The 18,407-nt window shown below is 40.9% G+C and overlaps 1 protein-coding gene across 4 annotated transcripts in view; it reads left to right on the forward strand.

The window, feature by feature from the left end:
- Nucleotides 1-18,407, forward strand: part of TMEM132B (transmembrane protein 132B) — a 259,209-nt gene that overhangs the window by 159,885 nt on the left and 80,917 nt on the right. For all 4 annotated transcript variants that reach the window (XM_080390918.1, XM_080390921.1, XM_080390920.1 and 1 more), the window contains one exon: nt 15,429-15,615. In XM_080390918.1, coding sequence (XP_080247044.1) covers nt 15,429-15,615 — 187 coding nt within the window. The remainder of the gene's footprint in view (nt 1-15,428; nt 15,616-18,407) is intronic.

Below are 18,407 nucleotides of genomic sequence, written 5' to 3' on the forward strand. Positions count from 1 at the left end.
GTTTGGTAATGGTGATTATAAATGAGATTGTAGGGGGTGGCGAAGGGGGCCAAGCCAAAGGGGCCTGGTGGTGCTGGCTGGAGCAGCAAAGAGGTGGCAGAGTGGGGCCGATGAGATAGGGTTGGTGTCAGAGGGGCTGCCAAATGGCAACAAAAAGGGAGATGGAGGTGAGAGGCTGGGGACGCAGCATGGAGAGGGATGCTGCAAGCAACAGTGGGTATCCTGGGGGACAGAGGTGAACTATAAATGAGCAAGAGCAGAAGAGAAGCAATTTCTGTGCATTCCTAAGGCCATTGCAAAGGAGCAAAACCAGAAGGGACAGATGTCGTTGCCTTCTCCTAGTACATGTTTGAATCCTTATCAAAGCAGTTTATCAACTGATCTCATTTTCAATTATAACCTGCAGGAGCATTCATATAATTAGATGTGCTGTTGTAATCCTCTTGAAAACAAAATATGGCCATGGTGCAGCTGATAAATTGAAGTAGTAGGGAACAGCTAATATATATTTTAATAAGCAGTAAATCTAAAGTCTGTATCTAATGAATTCTAATGGTATCTTGTATTTCTTAAATTTATCTTGTAAAGACAGAAGTAAACTTTGAACTTGATATTCTAGCCAGAATTTATTATATTTTGATTATTTTTATTTTTTTTTAATTTATGGTTCTCGGGAAAGAGGATTAGATTTAGATGCAAATGGATCTTCATCTTCTGCCCACTGAAATCAGCTGTAATGCTCACATGGACTTCAGAGAGTTAAACTTTTTGTGTGGTCCTGCCCTGTACATTGTACTCTAAGGAGTAATCTCCTAGATACCTTGTGGTCAAACAACTAGTAGATCTTTGGTCAGTGTTCTGACCCCAAGAGACTGCAAGGATGCTGAACTGGGAGGCTGTCATTATAATCCAGTAAGGGGGCTCAAAGCAGTGAGCTGGCAGTGAGACCTGAGCATGCCCTGCAAAAACCTCCCAGGGAAGGGAGGGAGGATGTGGCAGTGTAGAAGGGCCAAGGCATGGGGCCAGTTACTGGTGGCTGGTGCAGAGACACACAGGGGAGCATGATAAGGCAGCCAGCTATGGGAGGGCATGGAGGGATCTGCTTGGGGACTGCCAGCCATGGGACAGGGTTTGAAGCAGCTCAGGAAGTCTCTAGGTTAGCTGGGACCAAGCGTGGAGGACCTGCCTGCAGTGACACCAAGATCTGGGGGGAGAGCTGGGTGTAAGCCTTTTTATTTCTCTTCTGTTTGATCTAGTTGCTTTGAGTTTTCCCTGTTTAATAAGTTACATATTTGAGTTTTATTGTGATGAAATCTCACTTTATTTGAGTTACAAAGGCTTTTGGTCTTCTTTAGGGAGCTCATTATGAAGAAAAATCGTAGGCAGTGGATGTCAAAGCAGTGGCTGACCCAGGAGCTTATTATACCTGGTTTAAAAAAAAAAAAAGTGATCACAGCATGAGCTCTCCCTCCTTGTTTTGGAGAGGTTACACAGGAACTGGAATTTCCTTCCAGCATAGAGGATGATCCTGCCTCTTTGGGCATAGACACTCTGAACTGTTCATGCTGGCTTTATGTCCGCTCTCTCCAGAGTCACCGGGGCATCGCAGTTTTCTTTCCAGTGTGAAGAGCTGGACAGAGCTTCTTCAAAAATCTTGCAGTAAATCCTTTAATAAATAAATCCTGACCAAACATCAACACCTAATTTTCCTTCTGTGGGTGGAATGTGAGAACAGGAGTGATGAAAGCTGAGAAACAAATGGATTCCATTCTTCAAACAGTATTATTTGCAGGGCTGTGGGCTGCTTTACCCTCTGTCTCCCTGCCTGGTGCAGATTAGCTGGGAAACAAGCTGGCTGTTTGAGGACCATGCAGGAGAGTGCCAGGATCTACAGGGACACTTCTATGGTGCAATCTCCCCAACGATTAATTTACTATAGAGCTTGCCTCTCGGGGTCTGTTAATTCCCCTCATCCTTTTTTATCCAGCATGAAATGTTGGACTGCTCAGCCAGGACGCCAGGTTTGCTTTACAATGGTTTTGTTACTGAAGTGGTTCATGTTCTGTTCTACAATCAGAATGCCCTTTGGATGATTCCCACCACCACCCCCCCCCCCCCCCCCCTCCCTCCCCCCCCCCCCCCCCCCCCCCCATCTACATTTAGTAAACAACTTCAAGTTGTTCTGTCCTGCTATTTAGCAAAGATAAATTATTTGGGAAGCGCAGTTCTCCCAGTTCAGCTGACTGTCCAGAATAAAATAATAAACACGTGAGATAAGATTAATAAAAGCACTAAACTGCTGGGTGGATATTCCCATTACTGTATACAAGCTAGACAACATCCTCCTCCACCAGTTTCCTAGTCTGATAAATGCCTTGAACTGATTTAAAAATGTGTAGGTTATTTTTAACCATGGTAGCAGAGCCATCTGTATTGTATCTGATGAAGTTTTGTGATAGAGCAAATTGATTTATTCTATCTCCGTACAAGTTATACTAAGCTTTGTGTTATAAATAAGCTGGTTTGAAGTACATGATGTCATTGAGCTTGAAAGTCTCTAGATAAATTTGTACTTAAAGGGTTTGTGCTTTCTGTATGAATTTAAATTGGTGCAGATTGTTATATCTCTTTTCTGTCTCTGTCTCTGGACTGCAAGCTCTCTGGGGTCAGGACTGTAAAAAACGAGAACCACACATTTGATGGCAGGATTTTCAGAAGCACTGCAAGGAAGTGCCTAAATCCCACCATTTGCTGTTATAAAATATAGGGAATTAATGAGGAGCTCATTTCACTTGAGGTGTAAGCAGTCCTGGCTATAGCAGGGGCAAGTCTGAACTGAGGTCAGATTTGGGATCTCCGCTCGGATTTCTGTTCGGGGAGGTGAGCGGGGCTGTTGGCAGAGCAGACCCAGCACTTTTCCTTTTGCCTTGCTCTGAGGTCACTGGGGCTTCTATGGAAGTCCATGGGAAAGGTGCCCATAGCAGTAGGAAAAGGGAATTAATCAAATGCTGGGAAGAATACAACAAATTCTGTCTTAGTTGACTGCTTACAGAACCAGCAAAAATGGTGGCTTAAATAAGGTGGAACCTCTAAAACAGTTGGACTAGAATCACTGTCCCTTTGTTTAAGGATAGTTTTTGAGACACCAATATTGAAGACAGAATGTTGCCTGATGCGTGCCATGTATGGTGCAGATTTCACTGTAATTAAAAAGAAAATGAGCAATGCTTTAGTTGAGATCTGAAGATTAAAAGTTAAAAGCTCAGTATCCTCTATTACTTATTGTCAGATAGGAATTACGTTGCATATGTGTAACAAACCATTGCATTTTAAAAATGGAACCATAAAAAAGCTGCTGTAATTTAAAAGCAGCCAATTTACTACAAGTACAGTTTGCAGCTCTGTCACTTGCTAATCAGTCTGTTAAACATAATAGCCATTCTTGTCTGGAGGCAGTTAATCATGTTGTGAATGCACTTATCAGCGCATATTAGAAATACAATACAAGACTTCCCGACAGAGGAATGGATACAATTACTGCAATCAGTATACATTTAGCTACTGTCTTATACCATGTTTTTCTTTCCATTTCTTTTTTTATTTTTTCTTTTAAGTAGCCCAGCAGCGACAGATTTTCCTCTTAGAAAAATATAAAGGACACACTAGAGAAAGTGCTGTTAAACTCAGCAGACGTGCTTAAATGCAACCTGTCTATCTAAACGAGAGATGGCTGCTGGCTGGTTGAACCTTTCCTGGACCCAGCAGGGCTGGAAGCTGCTGGCTTTAAACGTCGTGGTGATGGTTTGCAAGGCCTTTGAACATTTCCACTGATGGGCTGGGAGCTTGTCTGTGGAGGCATTCCTTTGGTGGTGGGGAGCTGGAGTTGCTGCATTTGAATTAGACTAAAGGAGCTTAGCATATGGATGAACTCTTTTTTTTTTTAATGATTTTTTATTTTTATTTTTGCTGTGCTTCTCTACATCTAAATCAATAGCAATGAGGGATCTCAAAGTTTTTGAAAGGAGGTATTGAAAAAGCATGAAAGCTAATTGCTTCCAGCATGACTACTCACCAGCAATGGGTGTAAATACAGCTGTCTCAAAGAATGCCAGGACTCAACCAAATCTGAGGATTTCAGCTAAACTGTTTTCCAAGGCTGAACATACTCTTGTACAGGGAGGAAAGGAGTTGGGAGGGAGGTGGGCGGAGGGAAGGGATTATGAAATCCTGAAAAGATTCAGGAAAGAGAGGACTAGAAGGAGGATGATTTTGTAAATTCTGCTTTACATTAACCCTTAGTGGTAGGGATATTTTGTGTAGCTTGGCGTGATCTGCAGTGCTTGCAGGAGCCTGCCTTCTTTTTCTAGAAATTTTGTCTGACTCTTTGTTCTTCATGACAGCTGGTATTTTTGCTTAGGTGACATTTTTAATTGTAGCAAGGAAAATGAAAAAGCAAAACAATCCCCAAGTTGTGTGATTGCTATGGTGGGTAGTAAGGAAGTCAATATAACATCATATCCATGCACCAGTATTTTTGTTACTGTTCTGTTTGGGCCATATATTGCTCAGACTCCCTGAGAAAACATGGGATGTCCTCAGTGTGATGTCCCAGAGGGGATTCTTCCCAGGGGTGCAGGTGCCTGGCCTGCCTCACACTGCTGAGCAGCTCAGCTTGGATGCTCCCACTCCATCCGCAGGTTGTTAAAGCCTTCATTGCAGAGGAAACGGATTGAAATGAAGTCCTGGGGGAACGTTTGATCATATAAACAGGGGAGTGGGGAAAGGGAAGCGGAATGCCACTTCTCCCCTTTCCATTTCTAATTATTCCTTTTCAGACCCTAAATGAATTAACCTCACTTATTACTCACTTGTTTCTGCACTCATTTATTCATAGTATGACCTTAGCTCTGAGCCATATCGCTGCAGCTCCCCATTAGCTGTCACTGCATTTGAATTCATCACGTGTGGAAATCATCGTCAGGCATGTGTGACAAAGCAGTGATTACCCTTTGAAAAGGTGACCTAGAGACAGTACCTGGTGACCATTGTGTTGACCTCACTTTCATGCCATTAGAAAGTAATTGTGGGATGATTTTTAAAAAGGGGAATGTTAAATCCACGCCTCTGCTTTTGGTTATTTGGAGTTATCTTTGCACTTCTAGGGAAATTGGAATTAATTTTTAGGGCAAAAATAGGCTTTGAAAGGAGTGACACTATAGCTGCTTGTTTCTCTCTTGCTTTTACTTCTGTTGCAAGCATCAGGACTTTAAGCTGATCTCAACTAGTAAAGGGTAGAGCACACAGAATTACTGCAGATGGCTCTTTCTGTTTATACACTGAATGCAGACCCTGATCAACGCTGTTTGCTCAGCTGGATGAATTAATCTTGTTTATTAATTAAAACATGGGAAACTGATGTTTATATGCCAGTTTCACTTTCATGTTTTTACTCTGTTCAGTGGGTATCAACGGTGAAAGGAGAAGCTTAACTCTTTTTAAAAACATAATTATTAGCCTATAAAATAAAACAATTTTATGCACACCATGTGTGTCTCAGGGAAGTGGGGAGAGAGGAGGTCCTGCTTGTGTTAATGCTAATGGTCTACACTGATCCCTGCCTTGACTTCTTTGAGGATGTTGTCATGGCCATTTATTTCTTAGCAGAAGTGTGAATTAGCCACGGGACACCCTGCACATTATCTCTCCATCTAAGAGTACATTAGATTCAAAGAAAGCTCGGTCTAATTCATTAGATGCTTGATCTTGTTTAAATCTGAAGAGAATGTAGGAGGAATAAAAATTCTCACCCATGTTCCTGTTTTGATTTGTTCTTTAATTATTTCATGCAGGTGGTATAAAAGTAGCTTCTACAGCAGATTCATGAGTTCTGTGCACTCTTAGCAAGCTTTAGAAAGAAAAAAACCCTGACTTTCATTTCCGATTGCCTTTGCTAGCTGCCTGGCATTCTGTTACTTAAGCAAAGGATTAAGTTCAAAAGGTGTTGAATTGGGCTTTTTAAATCCTCAAGAGGAGAGCACCATTTGTCACTGTTTTCATGTATCATCCAGCACATTAGGTTTATTTGCATCACAGTCTGTAGCTTGTCTCCCGTTTCCTTTCATTCATAAATTCATTGTGTGGGGAGTTTGCATCTTTAGATCCCCTCTGGTTGATTTTTCTCCCCTAGGAGATCCAGCTGTCAGCTTCAGTTGTAATTCTGAAATAAAAACAGCAACTGAATTGCTAGTAACTTTCTCCTAGGTCTAGTTGTATTTTTCTTTTCTGATGCACTTGGTGTATATGAAAGAGTCTGATCACTTAATGCTAACGTCAGGCATATAAAAATCACAAGGTGTTTAAAATGCCAAGGAAACATGTTGTTGGAAATGTGGTTTGAGCCATTAAGGTGCATCCAGGTCACTTACCCAAGCTTTTATCTCTTATCTAGGAGGACAAGGAAGCTGCATACATATTTGTAACTATAAAATTCAAGAGCCTTACATAATTGTGTAAGTTCAGGAGCTGTCATGTAGAGTCACTCTTCCTGAGACTCAAATGTGGAAGAGTGTTAACTGTTGCACATCTTCCATTTCATAGTTGGCTCGGGAGGAGCAAGACTCTGAATGACGCATCTTCAGCATGTTGAAGCCAATAACCTTGGGTAGGGACAGTGGTGCAGCTGAATTGAAGAGTGCACTTTTTCTTCGGCTTAACTGCCTGCAGGAAATTTGTTTATTTGGCTGTTATGTAGATGGCTTTATAGACAGACCCAGGGTCTGTCCTGTGGCATTGCAGTGTGTCACCAAGGATTTACAGCAGGTGACTTTTAGGGTATACGCTCTGTCTCCCCATCAAGTCTCTGGATGTCCTTGCCCATCCACTCTGTTTTCTCTGAGGTCAAGTGAGTTGCTGCGTTGATGTTATGTGCAGCTTGGCTCAAGATACCCATGCCTTGGGTTCTTCAGCTGCAGCACAGTCTGTGGTAAAAAAGTGCTTCCCAGAGTTGTATTCTTGTTCTTTTAAAGGTCTTTTGAGAGTCTGTGGAGGGAGGGTCTTTGTATGCGATTTCCTGCATGGCAAAGTAATTCTTGTATCACTGAATTTATCATCTTGTATTTTTAGTCACTGGTTCTTTAAAAATCAGTCTCTGCTTTATAATATATTTCAGCTGCTTGCACAGCAATGTTGAAAATACACCATGTGTTTAGGGTATGTATGTAAGAATTTCTGAATAGTTAAAGAAGAATTATGAGCACCATTTGGGCTGTTGATATTTATTAATTGGTTAGGATTCAGCATAAATCTTTCATCATAAAATTGTTCTTATTTTTTAAACAACAATACCTCCCTCTATATTTGTACCCTACACCAGTTAAACCCTGGCCCAAATTTCTTACTGGAAGTGTTTGTTATATTCCCCAACAAGATGCTTTCTTCTGGCAGAGAAGCTTTATTTTAAGAAATACACAGCACAGCAATAAAAAGGTTCTAAACAGCAGTCAGAAAAATATTCCAGTGCAATCAAAATGCTTTTTTAAACCCCAAAAGATTACATGCTGTTTCAAAAGGGGGAGTCACGACAAAGGAGCAAATGAAGTCCCAGTGCCAGCAACACGTCAGCAGTGGAGCGTACCAATTACACCCATACTGAATTTGGTCCTAAAAGTCCTGTTTTGTTAAAGGCTAACTAAAATAGTATCTAAGGACACTTTTACCAGAAGAATTTCTGTACACTGTCACAAAGGCGAAAGCAAATAAAAATAATTGAAGCAATTGTCTCAGTTGTCTCCAGGGTTGTCATGATGATGTTGATAAAATCAAATAAAGTGGAAGTTATTGCAAGTTGTTAGTGAGCAGCACAGTTGTGAATTGGCAGTGGAAAAAGCTGAAGAGCTTAAAAGGTTTGCTCATTATCTAGATTTATTGTTTTCAGTTGTGGGAAAATGTTGGCTAAGCAAAATAACATGAATTATATCTGGTCTTGGTGGTATGTTTTGAACAAAAATATTTTCTTCCTGTTTTGATGGCTTTAACTGGATTATTTAAAAGTGCTGTGTCAATCCATACATCCTTAATAGATTTAGCAGCATGGTTTTTTCCTCTGTAGCCATTTACATTGCCCATGCCTCTGTGAAGAGCATGAATTTTTACAACAGTGAAACAAAAACAAGATCGGGCATCAAGAAATGTTTTGAAAACGCCTGTAGCTGGTATAAAGTGAACTGGACAACAGCGCCAGTTCTCTGTTAGACAGTGGAGCAAATAGTAAATTGTAATTTTGAAATGCGTCACGAGAGGTAATCAAGCAGATTTTTTCCATCCCTGCAGATTTACTTGCAACCTGCCATCCATCCTTTTTTTGTTGAATGTTTGGAACTTCCCTTGCACGTTCATACTGTGGTTTGGAAGAAGAGTGAGCAGGGCTCTTTTCAAGCATTTGTGTCTGGCTTGCACCCCCAACTGTCCCCTTCCCCTCAGCAGAACAAAAACCTCTGGGGGCTATGCAGTAAGGGGCGGTGGCAGTGTCTCATCTGAACATTTGCACAATAACGAAAAAGCTTGCAGAAATACTCAGGACATGCAGGTACTTTGCCCCGGCTTCTAGGGACATTCATCAATACTTCAACACTCGACAAGGATTCCTGCTGGTATTTATGCAGGGCTGCAGCAGGCCCATCTCCATGCTCCTAGAGATGAGGCCCTTTCTCAGTAAAGTACCCTGGGAGAGCAGCGTGAGCAGTCTGCTCCAGGTTTGTATACAGCTTTGTGTCCTTACAGCCTATGGAAAATGATACATGCTAGGAGAAAAGGGTTTTGGTTTTAACATCTGTTATCAATTCAAACTTTGTATGTAACACAAGGTGTAGCCGTTTCACCCCCATAAGTTGTTCTCAAGTAGAATCTGCTTAATGGTGTTGTAGGTGCTAGAAAGCTCTAAAAGTGTTATCTGCAGCCAGTTCCTGTGACCTGTGCCCATGTTCAGGAAAAGGGCGCTTAGCAAGGTATAAAGGCAGACAGTATGAAATCTTAATAATTCAGAAATGGGATGCTGCTCTGTTAGAAGGTATTTGCTCTTTATTTCCTCCACCTTGGACTGCTGGGATCTTAATTTCCTTGGGGGGAGAAGGGCAGGACCTTTAATCTGGATCTTTTCCCCAAAAGGTCCAGCCTGTCTGCTGCTTCGTTTGACTTCAGCAGGAAATTAGGGTCTTGAGCATTTCCAATCAGTCATTGAAAAGCCTCCTCTTGTGTTTGCTCTTCACTAAATCATACTTATGAAATTAATCCTCTTGAGATCAAAGGAGTGCGACCTGTATTACTGAAATATTTTATAAACTAATGTACCTTGCTTATGTAATCCTGTTCTCATTGAATCTGGTGATAATTCATCAGACAGAGTAAGAATTGACCATTATTAACCTTGAAAAGATTTTCAAGCAACATGATACCAGACATTTTATTAGTTTCAATTAACTAGTGTCTGCTCCATTTTTTTAGAGCTTTGTTTACACTGCTGTGGGCCTCATAAACAGCTTGCCATTTACTGAAAACATTATTTTATGAATGAATGAAACTCGTGATTTCCTGTAATAGCCAACTGCAGTAATAGAAGGGTCTGACTTTTATCAACTAGATTGTTGAACGGGCAGTGTGAGCCAGCAAACCCTCCATGTGCCAGTGACACACCCAGCCAAATGCACTGCAAAGTGCCCTGCACTGTCATCCTTCACTGTGGCATTCTGCATGTTTTATTTTCTCTAAACAAAGCACAGGGCAGGCTTTACAGTTCGGTTAGCAATGTAGAACTTCCTTAATAGCTAATCATAGACATTTGTTTATTTAAGGTAACTACTAACTACTTTGCCTGTCACTGCCATCATAACATCAATCACTGTATATCATTTCAGTACTTAAGTCAATAATTCCATGTTTGGCTTAGACAAAAATTAGGACTAAATCAAATTCAGTATCATTTCAATGCTAAGTGGCTTTGTAGTATTTCTTAAAACCTCTAACCTTAGCACTATGGTGGACCTTCAAAGTAATCTATTATTTTGGGGGGAAGAGGTAGAGGAAAGGCTACGCAGTTCCATATAGATACTTGAAAGGTAATAAATCATAGAATCACAGAATGGTTTGGGTTGGAAGGGACCTTTTAGTTGTACCCCCCTGCTCTGGGCAGGGACACCTTCCACTGGACCAGGCTGCTCCCAGCCCCATCCAACCTGGGCTTGAGCACTGCCAGGGATGGGGCATCCACAGCTGCTCTGGGCAACCTGTGCCCAGTGTCCCACCACCCTCGCAGTAAAGAATTTCTTCTCTATATCTAATTTAAATCTGCCCTCTTTTAGTTTCAAGCCATTACCCCGTGTCCTATTACTACATTGGAAGTCCTTCCCGGCTTTCCTGCCAGCCTGTCAGGCACTGGGAGGTGCCGTAAGGTCTCCCTGATCCTTCTCTCCTCCAGCTGAACAGCCCCAGCTCTCCCAGCCTGTCCCCACAGCAGGGGGGCTCCAGCCCCTGACCATCTCCGTGGCCTCCTCTGGATTCACTCCAGCAGGTCTGTGTCCTTCTTATTTTGGGACCACCAGATTATTTTAGATTCAGATCTAAAATACCTATTTTTTTCCTACTGTTTGCATACACTGGTAGAGTCAGGGAGAAAATCAATCAGATTATATGTAACAAGGTAAGGCGATAGATACCCCTCCAAAGCACTGGGAGCCTTTACAAAGCATCTGAATGCAGTAATGCAAGAGTTTTCCAAGGCGCCTGGGAGCACTTCAGACCCAGGTTTTGTTTTCTAGTCGTTCTGCAGCCTGTGGTTTGTTCCGCTGGGAGAGTGTTTTTAGCTGAGGAGGTGCTCAGCCTCTGGGGGGAATGCTCATTCCTTTGTGGCTTAATGTACATCCAGAGGAAACGCTGCAGGTTCCACTGGGCAAGGAAGGAGCTGGGCGCTGCATGCCTGTGGCTGCCCGCCTGGATGTGTCAGTAGCTAGAAGATTCTGGGACTTAGCAATATTTTCCTGTCCTGATTAACTCTTCTTGTTCTGGAATTTGTTGGAGGTAGAGTTGGCTTTATTTGGCATGGATTGACCATTCTGTGCTAAACCTCTGTTCTGTTCCAGGTTGGGAGCACAGCCATGCCTTACTTACTGCTGGGGACAGAATGAAGCCTGTGTATGTGACAAAGCTTGACTGGGCTGTTGGGGACCTGGTTTGAATGCATTAGATATAGATGATGCTAGACAACAGGAGACTGCAGAAATCTCGAGAGTTTGGGGGTTCTTCTAGCCCCTAGTGGAGGCAGTATTGTGAAAGTACACAAACAGGATTATAAATTGCAATTGGAAGAAGAGGGCCTACTTACTGGAGTTTGCAAGAGGAAATAAATCCGAGCCCATGGTTTCTTTTTCTCCTCTCACCAGAAAGAAAAATGTGTAATGAATGTCTTATGTCTGAAACACTGGGCTGGATTCATCAAAGGGAGTTAGTAATTACCAAATTGAGAGAATCATGAAGCGCTTTTCTAAATTTGAAAGGCTCATCAAGAATAGATCAGGAGCAGGCAAAATTAATAGTTATGAACTCATTTCCATAGAAATGGACTTATTAGCAAGCATGCCAGCTGCCTAAAATTATAAGGTCTTTTCCTTGTGCTTGCAGGAAATAATCTTTTTTTATAAAAGTAATTTTGACTTTTTATTTTTTATTGCTCCTCTAAACTAGCGTTTGGCAAAATCCTTCTAAACCAGGAAAAGACTTCACTGGACAATAGAAATATATAACTAAAAAGAGAAGAAAGATGTGGAAAGGAGAAGTGATTTCTCATCCTTGGATTCCATCAGACTCTTCCCAATAGGGCAAACTTATTTAAGAGAAAAATGGTACAAGTCTCAAGAAAAAGCTGAAAAGTCTTTATAGGATAAAGTTTGGTTTAGCAGGATTTAATGGCTGATAACAGCATGAGTTACAATCGTTGTCTTTTCTGCTAGTGGATTTTCCCACTGGTAGCGTTTTGTCTTCACCAGGCAGTTGCAGATCGACAGTAACTACAAAGACCAACATACTGGCCACTAGCTACAAATCAGAGTAAAAGCTGAAGATTTGCCATGGCAGGGTGGAAAGACTCCTTTTAAAAAGCGTTATAGTGTGATGCTGCAGAGCCAGGAGAGAAATTTACTTACAGGTGTTGCTATGTGGATTTATCAGCCAATGGAGCTGGCATAAGTAAATGCTAACCTTTAAGGGTTTGATTATCGTTTAATTTATCTCTGGTTTTACTTTAGCAACCTCCATCAATTTCGGTGGAAAAAGGCCGTGGTCTCCCACATGGTATTATAGAGGATGGTTAATAAATAGCAAGAATTATGAATACAGTACCAATCCTTCCACTAGGAAAGAAGCCTCTTTAGGGTAAGAGATATGGTGACCAGTAGGAAGGCAGTAGTCTGAGCAGGAAAGAGATTAACTTTTCAGGTTTTATCATGGGTTCGTTATAGTTGTAACCTGGGAAGAAACTTAGAACAAAGAAGGTGGATTAGTCCGTGGGGTACTCCGTGTCCCAGATACTGTAACACCTGGTGTTGTTTCAAGGCTGAATCTAAAGAGGAAAAAAGAGAGACCATAATTTTAGAGAAAATTCACTGACCTGCTGTTCCGAAGGTAACTGGAAACCTGCTGGTGAATAAAGGAGTCCAGAAAATTGAATAGCGGTTTGCTGAAGCTGTACACTCAGTGGAGGAACTCGTTAAGTGAAAGTGGTTAGAGACAGTAAGTCCCAACTCTTCCAGCAAAAGTCCAAATGAAAAGAAGTGGATCCTTCTTTAATCAAGGTTAATATGTCATGCTACATGATTTGCTTCTGAGACAAAGCAGGAAACATTTGTCCAGCCATGCTGTTTTTCCAGGCGATTATAAGGATTCTCTTTGGAACCAGGTCCTAGAAAGTCCTGGATCTTAGGAGACCTGGGAAGTCAGCTTTGCTTTAGTTCATAATTTAATATTAGTTATAGCTGAGGAAGGTTTATGTATGTGAGTTGCTGCTTTTTTGTAGATGCACAGAGACTCATTTCTAATCCAGCAGTGTATAACCATGTCTGCCTTTAAATGAAACATGTCTTTTATAGCTGTACAGCCGTGCTAAGGGTGCGGTGAAGGTCTTTGCATACTTACAGGCACAAGAGTCATTTCACCCTCTGGCAATTACTTCAGCTTGCTGTATAGGCAAGACACACACATGCTTTTCTTAGGGAGATGTGAGTCCCAGTCTGTCTTAAAAATACAAAACCACTATTGTGGTTAATTTTGGATGTGTAAAAAGAAAACCAGGAAAGGAATAATTGAAGGCATGATGGACCTAGCTCAAAGAACTGCCAATCAGTGGTGCATGTGGAATGGATTTATCAGTGCACACTAACCTGACATTTTAAGTGGTGTATCTAATGCAAAACCCTCCATCAGTGGTTTTGTTCCGAATCTGAAACCACTCATGGCTGTTTTTGTGAGAGGCAACTATTGACTTGAACAGATTGAACCTGAATTGCAGATCTAAACATACCTTGACAGACCCGATATCTAGATCCATAGTTAGTGTAAAGCTCATCTCTAAATTTTATTTTTGTGTTGTGAGCAAATTAATCGTATGTAATTTAGATAGAATAAATTGCCAGAAGTGATACGCAGAAAACTATGAAGTTGAGTACTCTGTCTTGGTGCCCACAGTGGTTATGTTCTTAACAGAATTGGTTTAATTGCATCCCTAGTATTGTGTAATAATATTTGTCTTAAGGGATTTTTGCTGATTGTCTGGTTGGCCACCCAAAAGATGCCTTAATAGGTTCTAGTTTTGCCTGGAGGTGGATATTATCTTCTGTCAGCAAGGAAAATATTTATCCTCCAGGCATTGAAGCATATGTTTGTGTTGTTTGTTGTCAGAAAGAAAACATGAAAATCAATAACTCCTGTTCAGATTTTTTTCCTTTACAATGCATCTTCAAAAACATATGGCAAAACCAAATTCTGCCTCTGTGCAGTTGCAAAGAGGAAAAAGATGTTTTAAAGTCTCTGCTCTTTGTAGCAGCAGGCTAAAACTTCCTATAAACACAACTCATGGAGTCACTACTTTAGGGTAAGGACACACAAATAATGTACTGTGGGACAGGATGAGGATGAAATTGTGGAGGGCAGGTCATTACTGAGGATGCCTGCATGCACGGGAGACATCCCTAGATTGGGAACAAGCTACCTCATGCTTGCAGGAAGAGCACATTCCAGTTAGAGTGACCTAAATATGCTGCGAGTTCAGCGTTTAACCTATTTTTTGAGCATATACCCTGAAACTTCAGCAATATTGACAACATCGGTTGTCTTTTCCATAGAATGTGGTTAAGCAATTGGCTCTACAGTCAGGTTCGCTGCCTTCCCATCCCACCTCTGTGTTTTGTAACTCCATCAGGTCTCCACACTGCAGGTGGCTGGCTGGGAAATGGGGCAGGAACTTGTATGCTGCTTTGTAAGGACCTTAATTTTTGTGGAAGTAAAGCGCTGGGTGAGCAAAGGTCTGTTTTCTAAATAGGTCCCTGCTATAGATATGCTGAGTGCTGTTGGTTCAATCTTGGTGTCTGTTTTCTTCTCTGTAACATGAAGATAAGATCTGTCTTTCTAACCCGAGGATTAATTATTAATATTTACAGTGTTGGACCAGAGGAGAGTGCTAACTGCTGGTTTTAATAAAAGAAGCAGAAGTAATTTTTAAATACTGTTCTGAATTATATGCATTTACATCCATTTTTTACCTTTAAACTTTTATTTCCAGATGAGAAATACATAATGATCGCCATGTAATTACAAGTCTGCACCGCTGATAAGAATGTTGTCATGAATTGAAAATAAGGATAATCTACCCCTCATTTTTTTGTCATGTATAATTTCTTCAAATCCACTTTTTCATTATGATAAAGACTAGTTTGGGTGTGAAGGACTTCCCCCTGCCCCATCCCACCCCACCCCAAGAGCTCACTTCTGATATAGCATGAGGGACGTCCAAGTATTCTGTTGTTTCAGAGCATCAGTATTTGCAGCAACAAAATTATAATAATGCTGTATTAAATGGTTTAGCAGTATCTGTGCAATGCAGTTCCCAGGGTTTGGGACTTTTTCTATAAGTTCATTGTGATTATGGAGAATGAATGCCTGAGTTTAATGGAAAAAATGTCTCTGTTTCAGGAAACTAAAAGATATAGTGTCACCTTATTCACAAATAGAGCTGTTGCCCAGTGTGTAGTTTTATTTAGGTTTCTGTCAGTGTCTTCAAGTCTGAATGTTGAATTTAATGGTAAATCTTCTGGTGAATAGAAAAGAGAAATCAAAAAACATTTTGTTATTAACACCCTACTGATATGGAAAATTTTGGGTTTTTTTTTCAGAGCAAATATGTCCTCCTACGAGATCCTGCAGATGGACTTTGAGGTCGACAACACTAGCAGCCTAGCAGGGGCCCAGCAGATTACCTGGCAGGTGGAATACCCTCGAGATGACTCTGTGAGCGAACTTGTGGTCTCCGAGATCTTTGTCAGCCGAACAATGTTTGTGGGAATTGTTCCTCTTGCGATGGTAAGAACCTGCTGCTGCTTCTTTTTGCTAAATGTTTCCGTTGATTCTCGTTAGTATTCAAGGGAATGTGAACCATTTTATTATATGCTACTTCCTATGCACCTGCTGCAAGTGATTTAAATGCAAAAAATACATTTCAATAATATTTTATTTACCTGATATGCCATAATGGCTCCTTGGAAACCATTTGAGTCTTTTGTGAAAATCTTTCACCGTTTGTGGATTATTGGCCTGGTACATGGTAATAGCTCCTTTGGAGCCATTGTCTTCTCGTGTATTAATGTGACTGCCATGCATGTGCTCTAAGGGTAAATGTTGAAATTAGTTGGGACATTTTCAGTGAAATAAATTAGCATGCATGTGTGGGAAACTTCATTGCTAAACCAAACAACTGGACTGTTTTCTGCTTTGCTTTTTCCCAAAGAGCCACACAGTCTAGTGAGCTGCAAAGTGTCAGTTTACTGGAAGGTCCACTTTGAGTTGCAGAGAAAGGACAAAGTACTTTTGAAGGTGTAGGTGTTGGCCACATTTTCCACGTAGGGTTTCAGGTGTATATGTGCAGAAAGCTTGAAGCTGATGGTTTATTTAAAAAATGCAAATATCTCCTTCTAAACTCAAATGCACCTTTTCTAGGAGGGACCTTTAGCTTTCGTTTGGTGGAGATTTTAGTACTAGAGTTTTAAGCTTACGCATGACAAATGATTTCAGTGAGGATATTCTGGTGTAAAACTAAAGAAATGGCTGGAGACCCTGGATGTTGCACCAGTTCCCTCAGAAATACTCTGGTGATTTTTGTTTACTTTCTCATGAACATTTGCCCTTCCTTTCTAAGTTGGTCTGTGCTGGTTTTCTTTCTATTATACATGATAACCAATAAATATTGGCATTTTCCTATGCATGACTACTGGCTTCTCCTACAAGGACAGAAGCAAGGAAAGATGCTTGAAAAGGTAATCAAGACCCTAAGTAATTTTAATTTCCAGTTCCTGCTGCCAAAGGCTACACTTACTAGCAGCCTGGTTGATAGAGGACAAATTCTGTGCAGAAAAGTCAACAGAGAATTTTCTTCTAGTGCTTTTTTTTTTAAAAGCATGTAGGAGATGAAACAAAATTGTAATTGTGTAGATGGAATCATCAAGTAGTAATGATGAATCAGGTATAATAATGACAGAATGTGGTGCACAAACAGTCTTGCACATAGCATTGCCAGTTTCAAATGGATAGCATGGAGTTCGTGCTGTGCACATCACCACAAATAGAAAAGCAAATCCAACCCAGAAGCCCATTGTGAATGTTGGATCAGAGCTTTCCTCCTGTCTCTGCCAGGGTTTTGCCGGGGTTTTACTTCATCTCTTTGCAGTTATGGCAGATGTTGGCCACTTCATCTGTCTCTAAATGTCCTTGGACAAAATCTGAGGCTGAACCTATATTCAAAGTGGAGCTAATCTAATCTCTGACACTTTGTCATTGTAAACTAACCATGGAGTAAAGGAATAAGCTTCTTTTGTGAATTTATGACCTTAATCCTTAAATGGGGGTCTCATGTGGGCTATTACTTCACTGTTGCATGTGAGCATCCTTGACTGGCTTGGCCTAAGGCTGACAGGAGAATTGATGGCATTTCTTTCCCTTATGTTTGCCAGTTTGCAGTGCTGCTTCATTTAACAGTCACTAACTGGTGCAGGTTCTGGCACTGCATCGCCCAGTCAGGAGCAAAAAATAATCACTCTATGCATCATTCCGTGTTGTTCAGAGAAACATGTTCCCGAGGCCCAGATTTCCTGATGGAACTAAATGCATTTTAATGTTCATTCCTCTTCGAGATTTGCCTGGCTCATTGGTAGAGCAGCCTCCCTCTGAGTGCAGGTGGTATCTGTAAAGGAGAGTTTTGTCATGTCCTGGACCTTGCTCCCCCAGCAGAGTACCACAGAAGGGCCCAGAAACCAGTGTGTTTCCATGCCTTTGCATTGAACAGAAGTTACTCGCTGTTCATTTTTGGTGTAGCCACTCTTTCGTTGTAAATATTGAATATTTATAGAAGAAAACATAGATTTCCTTAGAGAGTTTAAGGTTTGAGCAAAACATTCGGTCCTTGATTTGCAGGTGTGAAAGTTTTGATGAGATAACCAAAACCTCGTAGTGTTTCAGTGGTAATGACACCATCATTTGCGAGAAGAAATGCAGGTCAGTGTCATGAAGAGAAAAACTTCTTTCCAGTAAGATGACTGAGGTGGATTTGTTAAGGGCTTAGCGGAGCAGAAATTAGCTGTGAAATCCTGCAAAACAAAAATGAACTTTAATGTGTGGATCTCTTTCTGTAGGCCACTTTGGTTCTTTTAATCAAAAGACATCCTCTTCCATATGGTTTGGAATATCACAGTTTTGTTGCTGCAGTTGGTCACAAGTTTATCTTTGTTTTCCATGCTACTTTCTTAAACAAACAGGAGAAAATCGGAAGAGCTCCCAGATAATTTATCCTGTCAGTGCATTGTGGTGACTCTGGAGATAGCAATGAGGATATTTTTCTCATTACTAGCTTGCTTTTTTTTTGTAGATAAAGATATGGGAGACTGCGTGGTAACATTTGAATAACAGCCTGATGAAAAGAGCTGATTTTTTGCTTTAGTGAGCTTATGAAGCCCTTAACATCAATTCTCATGTTCTTAACATTTACATTTGGTAGCAAGCTTGAAATGCTTTTTTTAAAATTTCTTTTTTTTTTTTTTTTGGTTGGGTTTTTTTTTTTTTTTGCTTTTGGGTATTTCTAAGTGAAGACACAACTGCTTTTTTGC

Source organism: Falco punctatus (genome assembly GCF_963210335.1).
Source record: "Falco punctatus genome assembly, chromosome: 1".
NCBI classification, from domain to species: domain Eukaryota; kingdom Metazoa; phylum Chordata; class Aves; order Falconiformes; family Falconidae; genus Falco; species Falco punctatus.